General features: G+C 37.8%; 1 protein-coding gene across 17 annotated transcripts in view; it reads left to right on the top strand.

Moving 5' to 3' along the window:
• Positions 1 to 13,750, top strand: part of EYA4 (EYA transcriptional coactivator and phosphatase 4) — a 281,779-nt gene extending 268,029 nt beyond the window's left edge. For 12 of the 17 annotated variants that reach the window (XM_074368329.1, XM_010965588.3, XM_074368338.1 and 9 more), the window contains 4 exons: positions 417 to 531; positions 4,397 to 4,518; positions 6,719 to 6,819; positions 10,331 to 13,750. In XM_074368329.1, the coding sequence (XP_074224430.1) occupies positions 417 to 531; positions 4,397 to 4,518; positions 6,719 to 6,819; positions 10,331 to 10,411 (419 nt within the window). In that variant the 3' untranslated portion in view covers positions 10,412 to 13,750. Of the gene's footprint in view, positions 1 to 416; positions 532 to 4,396; positions 4,519 to 6,579; positions 6,681 to 6,718; positions 6,820 to 10,330 lie in introns of all 17 variants that reach the window. The other 5 variants (XM_074368339.1, XM_074368330.1, XM_074368340.1 and 2 more) reach the window with 1 other exon arrangement.
• Positions 13,751 to 15,426: the final 1,676 nt, after the last annotated feature.

The raw sequence follows: 15,426 nt of genomic DNA, 5'->3' as shown, positions 1-15,426 counted from the left end.
TGTTATCTCTGGGCTGGTAGAGCTGGACTTCTCCTCAAGGCCTATAGTATCAGTCTTCTGGAGTAGGACCCAGGCTGGGGTGTCATCAAAGCTCCTCAGGTGATTGGTGTCCACTGTGCCAGATGCTAGGATCAATAAGAGTAGAGACCCACTTTTCAATGTCACACTGCTAATTTTTAGCCCAGAACCCAACATCCAAAAGTTATTCAGTAAATGTTTGTGGAATGAATGAATGAGTGAATGAATGGATGGATGATCAATTCTGAAACAAAGGATCCGTGTTGATATCCATCTCTCTCTTCATTTCTGATATAGGCAGGAAGAGAAATTACCTATACTAGACAGAAGGGAGACCAAACTAGGCATTGCTGAAAAATGTTCATCTCCTGACTCTGCCTTGCTTTTTGGTGTTGCAGGACTCCTTGGCCCTGCCAAGAGAGATGCGTGGCTGCAGTTGAGGGCCGAGATCGAAGGTCTGACAGACTCCTGGCTAACAAATGCACTTAAATCTTTATCAATCATTAGTACTAGGTAAGCGGTGTCTTTGCAGTTCCTACATGTATTGAAGATGGAGTTCTAATAGCATAACAAATATAAAAATGTTTTAATTCCCAGACTATTTTAGAGTTTGAAGGGACCTAACAATTCACTGTGTGTGTGTGTGTGTGTGTGTGTGTTTTGGGGTGGAGGATGGGAGTTGCTGCTTCTCAGAATAACCAGAGGATTCTACCTTTACCCTTCTCTCCTCATAACCCCTGACAAACCCCATGGGAATGTCATTTGAATTCCAAAATTTAAAAAAAGACAGCACTCTATTGTTGGCAAAGTAAGGAGATGATGGCAAAAATAAAACCATACTGTTTATACAGTGAATGCATGTTTTTAAGTCTTTTAGGCCATTCTAGATAATAAACATAATTTAAATACATCAAAACACAAGAGAAAGCTCCTGAAAATTGTGTCTCCCTTGTGTTGTTTGATCTAAACAATGAAATGCTGACTTGTTAATGTAGATAATAGGGTTGAATAGATGTAACTAGTTGAATACCATGTGCCATGAATGTAAATTAATAAAATAATGTAAATCTGGAAGATGATCGCTAGTAAGGTGGGGCTAAATCTTTGTGCTATTCTGTTCTTTAGTTTTGTTTCTGAGTTGGATGAATAAATAACACCATACTTAGCAAATGTGTGGGTAACACAAAATTCAGAGAAGAGTTTGTATGTGAACTGATTGAATCCAGATACAGAGAAACCTTGGCAGGGTGAAAGGAGAGTCCAGTATTCAGAACATGGGAGTGAGCGGCGTGTCCCAACTGATGCACGTGGCTTCCAGCCCTGTGACACGACCAGCCATCACGTTGATAGCAGAAAGTCTAAATGGAGAGGGCAGGGCACAGTAGGTTCCTGGGTCAGGCTGGGAAATCCAGAGTACGTTGCTCAGTTCTGAGCACCTCATTCCTACAGGAGCTGTGACATATTTGAAGCATCTTGTGTCCAGCAAAGTGGCCAGAAGGGTTTAGGCTATGGAAATCACATAAAAGGGACAGTTAGAGGGAGGAACCAGAGTTTAGTCTGAAGAAGAGCCATGTGTGGAACACGATTATAGATTTCAGCTGTTTGAGCTATTAGGCTGAAAATAAATGACATTTCTCTCTGATTCTGTAGAGGAAAGGGTACCGATGAGTAAGAATCCTAGTAAGCGAGGTTCTGGCTCTTTGTAGGAAGAATTGTCTAACCATTAAAGCTGTTCTAAAATAGGACTTTCTGCCTGTGATCTCTGTGACTGGTGACATGATGACCAAAGGACAAAGAAGCTGGAATGTGAGGGCTCCGACCCCCGAATGTGTGTAAAATACAGTGGACGATGCTTTCATTATTTCTAATGATAGTTAAAAACCAAAGGTTATTGCATTGTCAAATAGATTGTCTGTGTGTTACCCATAATATATTATATGTAGATCCTTATTAATACATGGCCTTAAAGCAACTTCATGGGTGTATGATTTTAATCAATTGTTCTATGACAAGAAAAGGAAAGGGAAAATTAAGGCATTACATATTGAAGTTTTAAGTACTGTGAAATTTGCCACGTTGTCCACATATATTACCCTATTGGTAAATTTCACAAAACATCTAGGATATCAGAAAAGCAGATGCTGCTGAATTCTGTATCAGAGCCTGCAGCAAAGTATGTGCCCTCTGGCTGTAATCCCTCTTCTGTGAATATAGTTAAAGGACATAAGCATATGTATAGGAAAAATTTGTGAGGTCGCGTTATTTGTAATACTAAGAAATCAAACACTAAGCTTAACTTTAAAAGATGTTGGTGGAGCCACAGGATAGAATAATTTGCTTCTATTAGGTTTTGTTGGGAGAGGGAAAATGTTAAGACACTGTGACATAAATAAATAGGCTCATGATATAAACAAATGAAAAAAGTAAAATACAAAATTATATATGTACTAGCATCCTAATGGGAAAAAAATCTATATGTAAACTGAAACTCTAAAAGTAAATACTCAGAATGGGGAGATCAGTTCCTGTCTCTGGGTGGTTACTAATTGATGCTTTTCATTTTCTTCCTTATTTGCCTGCATTTTATAAACGTGTATATATATGCAATTTATAAATATGTGCTGTTTGTAATGAAAAGATGTAATTCCAAATATCATATAGTGTGAGTGGTGAAGCTGGAATTCAAAACTACATCTGTAAACTTTTAAAAAGCCTGTGCTTTGTTTTATTTCACCATGTTTTCCTTCTGTAACCTTCATCTGTATATGACGTTGAATAGCACCTTGTTTTGATAGAACATTGTGTAGAACTTTGTGTCACAATGTCGTCACGTGTTAGTGTATTATTCTTAATCATCTGCCACTATTGGGGGAATTTTTGTCTGATCATAGGCAAGTCATTTTCTAGTTCTTTATTTTTTTAATTAGTAAAATTTAAGATTGTGTTGAAGATAGTTATTAAACTTCCACCTCTCGAAGTCTTTGTTTCTTTGTCCCATAAAAATTGATAAACCTCATCACCTGCTTCCAGAAGTCGGAGCTCCTATTACAAAGTCCCGTGTCTCTGGAGATAGTTTAGAAATGAAAAAATGTTTTGAAAGGCTATCATTATAAAGGTTTTATAATTTTTTTGAATAAATTATAGTTTTCCTTATGCATATGTCTAAATTGCATAAAGCATAATACGAAGTGTGCTGTGGACCGAGCACTTACACATCCCATGAGAAGTTAGCACTCAACTTGCTTTTCTGAGTTGCCCCTGAGACCAGTTTTCTGAAAATCAATCTGCAGAATTCTAGAGAATATTTTATGGGCCCCACACAAATATGTAGTAAAGGCTTGTGATACAGAATATCCAGTAGAGAAAAGGGCATAGCCATATTCCTTCTGATTCCCAATTTCACATGTGTGGTTTGAGCCTCTCCAGGCTGGGCTGCTCCGTTTCCCTGTAATCCAGAAGGAAGGGCCACACACAGTCCATTCTTTTCTGGATTTCAGGCTAACAGTCTTTACTGTCTTGGTGTTTCCTTTGTCTCCCCCTGATGCTACCGTGAAAGAAACAGTTGTTAACTGCAAAATGGGAGATTTTCACTCTCAAAGGGTAGAGCCTTTGTAGTTGTGTTTAAACCCGGGCCCCATAAATGCAGTTTGCCCTTTGTGGAGAAGGAGATTCAGGGATTCAACCCCTTCTCTTCTAAATAGGGATCCTCTTCATTTTTACTTCTTCAGGTTCCACCACTTGTCAATCCCTCGATTGAGTCTCTCTGGGCTGTTTCTTAAACAAAATCCGGAAACTTCTCCTCCCCGTACCATCACCTCCTCTCTGACTGTGTCCTCTACTTTCCTAGGCTCTGAAAACCCTAGGACACAGAGTCCTGTTGCCCTAAAAGAGACCTAATCTGCATCAGATAACAAAGTCCCCTGCAGCTCTTTGTACATGTGCAAATTTATGAAAGCTGCATACTTGTAAAACTTAGAGCTAAGCCATGACCCCTCCAATAACCTTCCCGTGATTGCTGCTGGCCGAAGCAGGTATCCTTCTGTGGGTTTCCACAGGGACCGGAGGAGATCTTTGTCCTAGAACACATTTCTTATTGCGGGGGTCTGTCTACTTGTCTGTCTTCCTGTCTAGCTTGTGCTCTGGGTGGAGGAGGTGGGGGCAAACTTCTTTTTGCTTATTTTCCTTCACTTCCTTCTTTTTGGGATGTCATTGTGCCTCCCAGGTGGTGGGCACCACAAATAACTGTTGATATTGAACAATTAGATTATCAGCAGCCATTGATTATGGAATTGAGAGGCTGCAATGATCGTTTAAAATGTGTACATTAGAAGTTATTTAGTCTTAGAAGACAAATGTGCCTGTTTCCTCCCTGTCTTAGGAGTAACTGCGTGAATGTCCTGGTGACGACGACCCAGCTGATCCCAGCACTTGCGAAAGTTCTGCTCTATAGTTTAGGAGGTGCTTTTCCCATTGAGAATATTTACAGTGCAACTAAAATAGGTAAGAAAATTATTTCTAACTCTGTATGGAATATGTTCACATCTGTGTTTGGGGACATGTTCTTAATGCATGTCTCTGTGTGATTCCCTCTTTCATCAGTTTTTCTATTAGAATATCAAGCAAGGAGAGGGGATAGCTCAAGTGGTAGAGTGCATGCTTAGCGCGCAGGAGGTCCTGGGTTCAATCCCCAGTACCTCCTCTAAAGTATAATAAATAAATAAACCTAATTACCCCCCAAAAGTTAAATAAATAAACCTGTTTTTTAAAAAATAGAATATCAAGCAAATTTGAATACAGCTCAGATAACAAAGTTGCCTGCAACTCTTTGTATACGTGCACATCTTATGAAAAGTGTTGCCTGTGAATTCTGAACTCAGTATCTGGATAGTTCTGACTATACACACACACAGACACAGACACACACGCGCGCGCGCACACACACACACACACCACACACACATTTATATTATATTTCATTATGGCACATGTTATCTAAATAATATACAGTATCTTAAGCCATAGTATTTTATATTTTAATTAATACGGTATATGGTATTACATCCTTGTATGTGCAATAATCTAGATCTAAAGTAAAAATACTGTTTTGGCATTACAAAGGAGTATCAGATGAGTATCCTTAATTCTAGAAAAAAAAAAGAATTTCATGAATCAGCAAACATAACTGGAGCATTCATAATGCATGAATGGCTGGAAATCCACATTTCCAAAAATATTCAATAACAATCAAAGAGCTACAACCTAGTTTATTTAGATCATATCTATCTGTGGAGCCATCTTTGACTTACAAGTGCCTTTCACAGACTTAAGACTTCAAGTAAACTTTCAAAAACAACATCTCACCAATTTCTGCTGTGTGAAAGAGTTAAAAGAAAGCAACTCATGGATTCTGTTGCCTGTCAAGGAAATGCCTGGGGAAATAGATGGGTTGTATAATGTGCCCGGAAGGTCAACAAACTTAGGCTCTGGCAGCTTGACAAGAGTTTAGAATCCTAAAATCCCCTACCAAAAATAACCCTGCAGAGTTCTGACATTGGCACAGTCAGAAAAAGCCCCCGGTTGCAGCTGTTTTGGGGAGTATAGTTCAAGAGAGCCAAGCTTTCATAAAGTAAATTCCTCATTGTCCTGAGCGCTGCACTTCAGGGCCCTGATATCAATCCCCTTCAATTCGTACATAACTGTGTGTGTTTATGCAGGATGAATATGCATCAAACCTGATTTTGCTTTTTGATAAATTAGTTTCCACACAAGCGTAAACATTTCCTCTAATAAGGACAATATTCTTCTTGGCCAAACTGTTCCTTGTATTTCATCTGGAAATTTTTTTTTCCCTCTAATCTAGTATTTTTTGGAGTTCTGAACATCAGAATAAGGGAGAAAAATGCGAAACTAGCCACGATTGCATGAGCGTTCTGGGAATGAAATTCAGAGAATCATGCCAATTTTGTAAAGACAAAGAACACGTAGAAATTTCATGGTGTTATTTCCATAGAACGATTAGAGGGCACTGGTGTCACCAGTGCTGTGGCCCGAGCAGACGGTACCCTTAGTACAATTAATCTGAGCAGACTAGCACCCAGACGCTTGAAGAAAGGGGTTGTTTATCCAGGTAAATCCGTATCTTAGTATTTCCTCTTTCCTTCTAGGTGAACCTTTAATTTTTCACAATAATATTTTTAGCTGACGTGTCTATACTACTTCGAACAAACTAGGTACAATTGATGTGTAGAATTACACAAATAAATGTTAAAACTGATAGTCACTTATAAGGTTGTTCCTATATTCTTTCGGTGGAGTGAAGGGTACTAACATTTTTTCTGGGTATAACCCTGCTGGCTCTTTTGGTGTGCGAGATGCATTCGTTTAACCATCTGTGTCAAGTAAAGATTTTGAGGATTCAACCGAACTTGTTGATTCCAGAAACCCGGAGTTTGCAAGCTAGTTTAAGGGATGGACGTTCAAGAGAAAGTAACTTAACACTGTATGAATCTTTACGTTAACGGTTGCAATGGCTGGAAGAATAAGCAGTGCATTGTTTTTCAGGCAAGGAAAGCTGTTTTGAGCGTATAGTGTCCAGATTTGGCACTAACATAACTTATGTTGTGATTGGAGATGGCCGAGATGAGGAGCATGCCGCTAACCAGGTAACTTCACTCTGAACTTTATCTTGTTTATCTTCCAGGAAAAGAAAGTTGCTTTGAACGAATAATGCAAAGGTTTGGCAGAAAAGTAGTATATGTTGTAATTGGGGATGGTGTAGAAGAAGAACAGGCAGCAAAAAAGGTAACCCGTTTCAAACAATGTTGGTGTGATCCTTCTAATGCAAGCTTTTTTGTTTGCATTCCTGTAGTTTGGCCCAGTGGCAGCTTGACAAATGATTTCAATTTATAGATGCGAAGCAGTAAGCGCATGAGAAGGTCAATACTTACATTCAAATAAACCATTTGGAGTCTAGCATTTTTTGCCTGAAACTTTGTAAGATATGTAGGAAAATTTAGTTATACTTATTTGTGTGTATATGTGTATAATACACACAGATATGAGAAAGATGGGCAAATAACCATTTTTAAGCACGTGAAATTCACCAAGATAAAGACGCTTAAGGAGCTCCATAGAAAATCATGTGAGTGGCTCAGTTCTTAAGTCTTTTTTCCATCCATCCTCTGTGCTGTATGGTCCTTGTGAGTGCCCGCTAGTAATCGTTCCCCATGATGGTAAATGTTGAGGGTAGCTTTCATAGCAGAAGGAAAAAACTTGCCAGAGAATTTATTAAATGCTATTGGAATGGGATATATTATTCAAATCCTGTTGTACCAACTTGTTGGAGAGACTTAGAGGCAGAGGCAATGTGCCTTACATCTTCTAGGAGAGTGTTCCCTGTTTTGGTGAGTCATTGGTGCTGGATTGAAGCCAAGCAGCTGGCTGTGAATATATTCAGAAGATCTCATAGGCCCTAGGTATTTAAATCAGCCTTTTCATCTGGCCCATATTTCTGGAGAAATCAAGGCAATTAAAAAAAACATTAAATGGTTGGTTTAGTATCAAAAGGAGAACGATACCAAAATTGGCCCCAGATACCAGACTATCAGCCAACACAACACTGAGATCTACTGCTTCCTTCACCGGATGATAGCAAAATATCATCTAGCCAGTGGGAGTATAGCTCAGTGGTAGAGCGCATGCTTAGCATGCACAAGGTCCTGCGTTCAATCTCCAGTACCTCCACTAACCAAAACAAAAGAAGAAAAGAAAAACATATATATATCATCTAGCCAGAATACAAGTGATATAATTTATAAAACAAGCAAAATGATGGATTAGTACTGTGAAACAAGGACATATCAGTGTATATTGCTTTACACAGAACAAAAGTTGTCCTCAGTATGCTGAGGAGATTTCAGATCATCGTCTAATAAAGCCTTCACTAAACAATTGCACGGACTGGACTGTTTACCTGATTTCTGTTTCTCTCCACCCCCACACCCCCCAAAAAACAACAGACAGTTTCCTAGAAAAGTTTATAGTGATACTAGAAAGATAAAAGAAATGATTTATGTTTGTAGTCAATTCAAATCAAACAATGGAGAAAGAGAAAGAGCTTCCACTTTAGAAGGTTTAGAAAGTGAAGTGTTGGAAGCCATACCTGAAATTCTCCAAGTTTTTCCATAATATTAAGAGAGTTGGTGTGGACTCAGCCTCCCACGGTGCACCTCAGTCTAAATTAGGAGTGTCAGTGACCCAAGACAGCGCTCTGGTCCCAAGGACATTCTGTATGAGGTCAGGGATGCAGCCTCAAGAAATACAACTTTCCTAGCTAACTACTACTTGAAATCCTTCCAGTTGAAATATCTTCTGGAGTTTGTCAGTGTCCAGAGTCTGTGCTGTTTCTGTTTTTCACATTGGCACCATAATTATGTACAGCAAAGAACAGTCAATGCAGCCACTACAGCAAGCTTTTGCATGTCTTTTAGCCAATGTGAAACACACATATCTAGGTCAGGGCTGATAAAATTCACTTTCCCCAAACAGAAACAGTATATGCCTTTGAAAATTAAAACTTGTAAAGTCTACCCCACTTACCCATGGTGGGAAAAACTAGACTTGGTATACCAGTTGTTAAACCTCTGCTTTACACCCTAAAGTAATCTTCAGGAAGAAAAGGCATGACTCCAAGTGGGTAAAAACCTCGGTTAGAATGCTATTTCCAAATGGTTGTTTATGTAGGTACAGTTTTGGTGATGGTGAAGGCTTGTAAGTCTATTTTGAAACACAGGTGATTGGTTTCTCTAGTATTCAGAATGCATGCTTTTCTTGGATGTAGCTGTTATCGCATGTGCAGAAATATAAAGTTCCATTTTGTTATTACAAATAGATCTGAGCTGAATTTAAAAAACATTACTTCTAGGTGAATTTCTGTGCTTTAATTTGATCTAAAAACATAGTTTGCTTTGTCAATTTAAGAAGAAATTTCAAAGTTTTAACTGTGCTCCTTTATAGAAATATATGATGCAAGCCATATTTGTAATTTTTAACTTTTTGGAACCCTTGTTTAAAAAAAAAGTAAAAAGAGACAGGTAGAATTAATTCTAGTAATATATTTTAATACATACTCAAAATATTATTGTCTCAATGTCTAGTAAATATAAAAACTCTTAATGTGATATTTACATTTTAAAAAAATTCTAAGTCCTTGAAATTCAGCATATGTTTTGAACTTGCCACATTTCAAGGGCCCCGTATCCACACTGGGCTAGTGGCTACCATATTAGACAGTAAAAAAAATTTCTAACAATAGTGATTATTATTTTAATTACTAATTTTTATAATAAAGTGTATTTTCCATGTTACATATATAATATATATATTTCCATTATACATGTAAATATATATTCTATACATATATGTTCTACAAGATGTCATCAGCCCAAACTTACAAACAATGCTTTGGTTTTATTAATTGCTGTAATACCTTATTTTCTTGTTTTCATTATAATCTGTGTTTTTTCCCTAATCACAACCTTTCGTGAAATTTTAACTCTACACATATACCTACTGGTATATATACATTACACATATATTGTAATGTCTAAGAATTTTTTGCCCATAAGAACTGATTTTCGCCACCTTCAGAGGGCGCTATCTCCCCCACTGAGCATGCGTGCTGGAGTGCTTTCCCTCAGTCCCACACCAACGAAATGAATCAGGTCAACTTTGCTGGCTTCAGTTATTACTTCTCCCAGACAAGCAAGAAACTTGATCATCCCTACATGATTTTCTACCTTATATAGTCCAGCTTCAGATTCTTTTTCATGTGGAAAGGAATTCACCCTCTTCCTCTCAAATAGACAAAAACCTTGGATCTAGGAAGTTTATCATTTTTTAATTTTACTTATAACCGAGAGATAAACCTTAAGGAGTAATGTAGTGGTTAAAACATGCTTTCCTTCAGCCACGTAGGATTTTGATGCTCAGCTTGCTTTCCCAGATGCCGATATTAGTCATGATACTTTCCCAAAATAAATCTTTAACTACTTTAGAAAGTTCATTATTTTCTTTCATTACCATTCAAATACAGTTCAGATCTATTTCTCTTTTACTTTGACAATATCCCATTGATGCTACTGAGTCTTTAAATAAGATCGTCCCTCCCGTGAACTCCCTCCCTTGAACTTGGGTGAACTGCGCGTTGTGTGTGTGTGTGCTGCTGCTTCACTGAGACCATGGTTATGATCTCTCTCCGTTCCCTCCCCGTCTCTCTTCCCTCCCTCCCTCCCTCCCTCCCTCGCCCACGCAGCACAACATGCCCTTTTGGAGGATATCAAGTCACTCAGACCTCTTGGCTCTACATCAAGCACTGGAATTAGAGTATTTGTAACTGTGTTCTCTAGCTGGAGATCCGTTGTTTTTGTTTTTTTGGTTTTTTTTTTTTTTTTATATTTCAAGTACACTGAATTTTTATGTGTGATTCAATGCCTCTGGCTTTACACATACAAATTGTCTTAAAGGATGAAATCATATTGAATGAGAATTCCAGAATGAAGAATTCTGATTGCTTGAACGGAATTAAACTTTAGTGCTACAGAAAGGAAGCTCTATGGTCTTACACTTACAACACTTTAACGGTTTTAAAAAAAAAAGTCTGTGGAGATTGCTGGTCCACACCGAATGAGTCGTTCTAACTGGAATTAACAGCTTTAGCAAAGAACTCTTACCCTGGCAAAACACCAACACAGTCTCCGTCTGACAAGGTGGTGTTTAACAACATTCCTCAAAATGGGAGATCTTCTCAGCCCTGAGGTTTGAATCTGACTTTAGCCTACCTAGCCCAGAAAATCTGAATTGGAATGCACTCAGACTGTGTAAGGACAGTCCTATCTAGACCTGTAATTTGTGTAAATTATTGATGAAAATAATTTACTGTGACTTTATTAGTAGCTGACTTTGAAAGTGGATGCAATTTTTCTTTCATTTGTTGGGGCGGGACACGGGTGGGGAAAAGGGAATCTAATAATGTCTCTTTTTTAAGTTTGGCAAATAGAATGTTCATATTGATGTGTTGTGCCTTAAAGACAAGACAGCGTTTGTGTGTTACAATGTAACTTTGGTTAAAAAAAAAATCTCTGTAGATAATGAAAGACAAAAACCATTGTGATCATTCTTAAGATGACCAAATTTAAAATTCAAGTAATCAAAGCTTAATAATGCATCAGCGAGAAACCGAGTACTTGTTGCGATAAGAAAACAACAATAATAAAGGAAAGCTTGTGTTTTATTTGGGTTCTTCATAATTCCAATAATTGTATGAGGCAACTATTTGTGCATCCAACCATAAGCGGAAGGTTTGGGAAAGACTGTGGGACCTTTACTTAGAAAGTGAAATGTACATTGAAGTCTCGAGTATCCTTTCTACCATTTTACTGGAGAAAACTAAGAGCCATATTCATGATGACTTACAGTGTTTGGAGTTTGACTTTTTGATACGTGTAAGTTGTGTAGAGGAAAATATTCTGATGGAAATCATAAGCAAATATCACCCAAATGTTTTTAGAATATACATGAACATGGCTTTAAATCCATGTTGAGTGAACAGGGCTTAAAATAAAGCTAAGTGCATTTCTTCCCAATGCCATTGCAAAAACGAAGTGTCATCAGTAGTGGAAGGTGAATGCCCAGATGGTTTCTAAGGAAAGAAGTGAATCAATGAAAATTTTACCTAGACTCTGATCATAAAAGAAATTAACAAGTGAGTCGGATCTTGGCAGCATTACTAAAGTCACAACAGTGAAATAGTATCTGGTTCTCCGTCTTAACACATCAATCCAGTTTCTCTCCGTTACAGACCTGTGCACCTTGGTTTCTGCCTGTACCATTACTGCACAATGGACTTCATTCAGTGCAAGGAGAGCCTGTCATCGTTGTGTTTGCATGTTTTTGTTTTTTTTTTCCTTGGTGTGTAGCCCATGTTAAGAACACGATACAGGTTCTCCTGTCATTTTCTATGACATGATTTCCCTTGTGGAAATTTAAGACTTTCAAGATCCAGGAATGTTTTACTGGTGTTTACACCTGCAGTCCTGTGTTTAAAATGTCACACTGTGGAACCTGGAGTCCAGCTACTAGGCAGTGGCCCTAATCAGAGTCTGGTCCATGATAATCATAATCTCATGCTTCCATGGCTCCCCTAAGATTAGGGCTTTGTACACTGATCACAACATTCATTATGGAAATGTGATTTTATTTCCCAGGCTATAAACCTGTATTTCTTTACTGAATGCTAAGGCCATGTTTACACTGGGCAGAAAGAGACTGAGAACCAATTTTACAGATTTTAAGATTGTGATTTCATCACATATAGACCTTAAACTTCTTTAAATTTTGTAGCTTTTGGCTACCTCTGCCCCAAGTAATGTTACAGACAAATTAAGGTTGGGATACTACTAATAGTACTAATAATAGTAATAATAATAATACTAATAATAAATCTTCCATTTCTCCTGGCCTTTAGCTTGCAAATAATAGTTGACAAAATTAAAGAGCTGCATTGATTATCGATACTTAAATCTACTTTGTGCACTAAAACCTTAAATATTTATTACTGTGAATAAGACAAAATTTTCTTTACTTTCTAGCCAGTTGTTTCTTTAAATGAGAGAATTGCGGCATTACATCTAAATTTTTAATTATTTTTCATATCAAACAAGCAAGGTTTATGCTGCTAAGCCTGCAGATAAAGAAAGGAATGCCCCTTCACAGGGCGAAGAGAAGGGCCGCTGATGGCGTCACCAGTGCTGTTTCTCACAGACATCTTCTCCGATTATGTGTTCCGAAAAGGCTGCCAATGTTAAACCTAAATGCTAGGTTGACAGAGAACAGCTTGTCTGGTACAACGGTGGTGCAGGCCACTGGGCCCACAAGTTTGTCATGCGACTTCAGACCAGAAAGCTTCCCTTCCCAGCTTTGGAACCCAAGATCCTCTTCCTTTCTGATCTGAAAAACAAAAAAATAAATCAACAAACCAAAAGCCAGCCCCTGTGGCAATTCCCACATGCTGTTGACATACAGAATATTGTGCCTTATTATAAACCAATTTGAAAAGTGTTCTGTCGCCAAAATGGGTTTTGGGCTCCTATGTGTACAAACTTGGTATATCACCAGGGCAAGTAACCAACCACCTTGTGTTACCTCCAAAAAACAGGTGGCCTGGCTACAGTAGTGTAACAGACAAGATTAAGTCACTCTCCCCTGCAAAGATTTGTAAATCAAATTCAGAGCAAAAAAAAAAAAAATTTAGTATCATGCAGTTTGTGCACAAATAGTAGGTAATAACTCTATTAAAATGTTTTTTTCCTCAGTCTCTGGTGAGCTAAGATTCAAAATAGTACCAACAGAATGCTCCAGTATGAAGGGTTTTTGGTGTTTGTAATGCACATTTGTTTATGACAAGCCTACATTCTCAGTGAATATGGCATTTAGTATTTCTTTTCAAAACAAACAAGCATCTTGAGCCAAAGTTGCATTTTGCCTCCCAACCACAGTAATGGTAGCAATATGGAAACCTCACAAAGTCAAGGGTTTCTATTACGTATTAGTAAAATATAGATCATTGGGGCCTACATAATTTAAAAAATGTAAATTAATATTAAAAGCTTGTAAAAATATGTACATCTTTACTACTTCTCAATAAATACCTTTGGAAATGTTTTCATTTTCTTCACCCTCCATGTTGTAGAGTTTCTGTTGTGTGTATTTGACTCAATTCTAAATAATGTGAAGTTGGTAGTTAGGTTCATGCCGTCTCTTACCTCCCCTGGTTTGTGCCTAAATCACACAATTTGCACTTAAGGCAAACTGAGATGCCACACAGTAAAATGTCACAAATTAAGACTGAAAGTGGGCAGGTGTACTGAAAAGATGTGAGTTAACATAGTTTTTTACATATGGGTAGTTACATTTAAATGTCATGTGTCATGTAGTCACACTTCATTAGGGATAAAATGATACCATTTGGAATATTTAAAGCAAGTTTCTTTTAGATGAATATGGGGCATGGTTTGTAAGTAGCTTCCAAAGGTGGTAAAAGGAGTGTTTTTCTGAAACATAAATCTGTTAAATCACAGCTCCCTTATTATCTTGTGTATAGTATTGATTTATTTGCAGATCTGTTGTTCAGATGCAAACCAGAGGGAAATTTCAGACCAACCTCATTCTCAACTTTTTAAAACGTTAGCCTCCAAATCAATGAATAGGTCCCCGTCTCTAAAATTGCACATGCTCACCCAACACTTCCCTCATTTCCCTGCTTTACTGTTTAATAGTACTTAATCCTTAGACTTAACAATTACCCAGCGTGACACGTACTTTATTTATATTTTGCACTAGATGACTCACCCACTAGAATGTATGTTCTGTGAAGGCAGAGAGTTTTGGTTTTGTTTCGCTCACTTCTATATGACCAATATCTAAGAAAGTGTCTGGCGTATAGTAGGTACTCAAGAAACATTTGTTGAATGAATGCATAAACCATTGGAAAACATTTATATGATCATGGTCTGGAATTAAATTTTAAATGGTAGAGCTAGATTTAAAAAAAAGAAAAAGAGAACATACAGGTAAGTTTAGATGGGACCAATGTAAATTTTTACAACTTACATGGAATGTTTGCTGGCCTAATAATTCATAAAAATAAAGAGCAAGGATGGCTGTAAGCAAAGATGTATTGGGAAAAAGTTATACATGAGCTGAGGGTGACCTACTGGGGGGGCAGGGAGTTCATAATGAATCAATGATTGCTTCTTCCTTTTACTCTTTTATTTAAAAAATGATAATATGCAACATCAGATTTAGCTTATTTAAATTTCCTAAGGCCACAAAACATCTAAAAATCAGATCTATGTTTAAACTCTGTGGTTCATGAGTCTGGATCCCAGAAGAAAAAAAGAAAGAAAGAAGAGAAGTGTATGATGTTCCTTAGGTAGCAAAGGATAACCATTGTTTAACATCTGTGCATGGTTTGTTTTGTGTTTTTTTAAATCGGTTATTGGATGTAGTGGATTGGATTTCTCATTCACAGGTCGCTCCTCAAAGCCCTCTCAAATCTGACCAGGCCAAAGTCAATTCTGGAGATAAACTGTGGCCAAGAAAGATGCTCTCACAGAGCAAAAACTGTCCTAAGCTCTGACTTTAATGCCTGTCCCTCAGCCCGATGACCGTTCAGGACTGTGTTAGCTCACAGTTTGAAAAATGTGCGGACATAATCTGCTAAGGAATCTCTGACAAAGCAGACTGACTCTGTACAAGCCAGACGATCATTTTCCCTCCCCATGAACTATTTTTGATGGGGGCCTATGGGGCACTGACTCTGTAGTCGTAAAATCTTAGACTTTTGTGCCC

The sequence above is a fragment of the Camelus bactrianus genome, chromosome 8 (genome assembly GCF_048773025.1).
Source record: "Camelus bactrianus isolate YW-2024 breed Bactrian camel chromosome 8, ASM4877302v1, whole genome shotgun sequence".
Lineage (NCBI taxonomy): Eukaryota > Metazoa > Chordata > Mammalia > Artiodactyla > Camelidae > Camelus > Camelus bactrianus.
The sequence above is the reverse complement of the archived record's forward strand: the minus strand, read 5'-3'. Positions and strand labels throughout refer to the sequence as shown.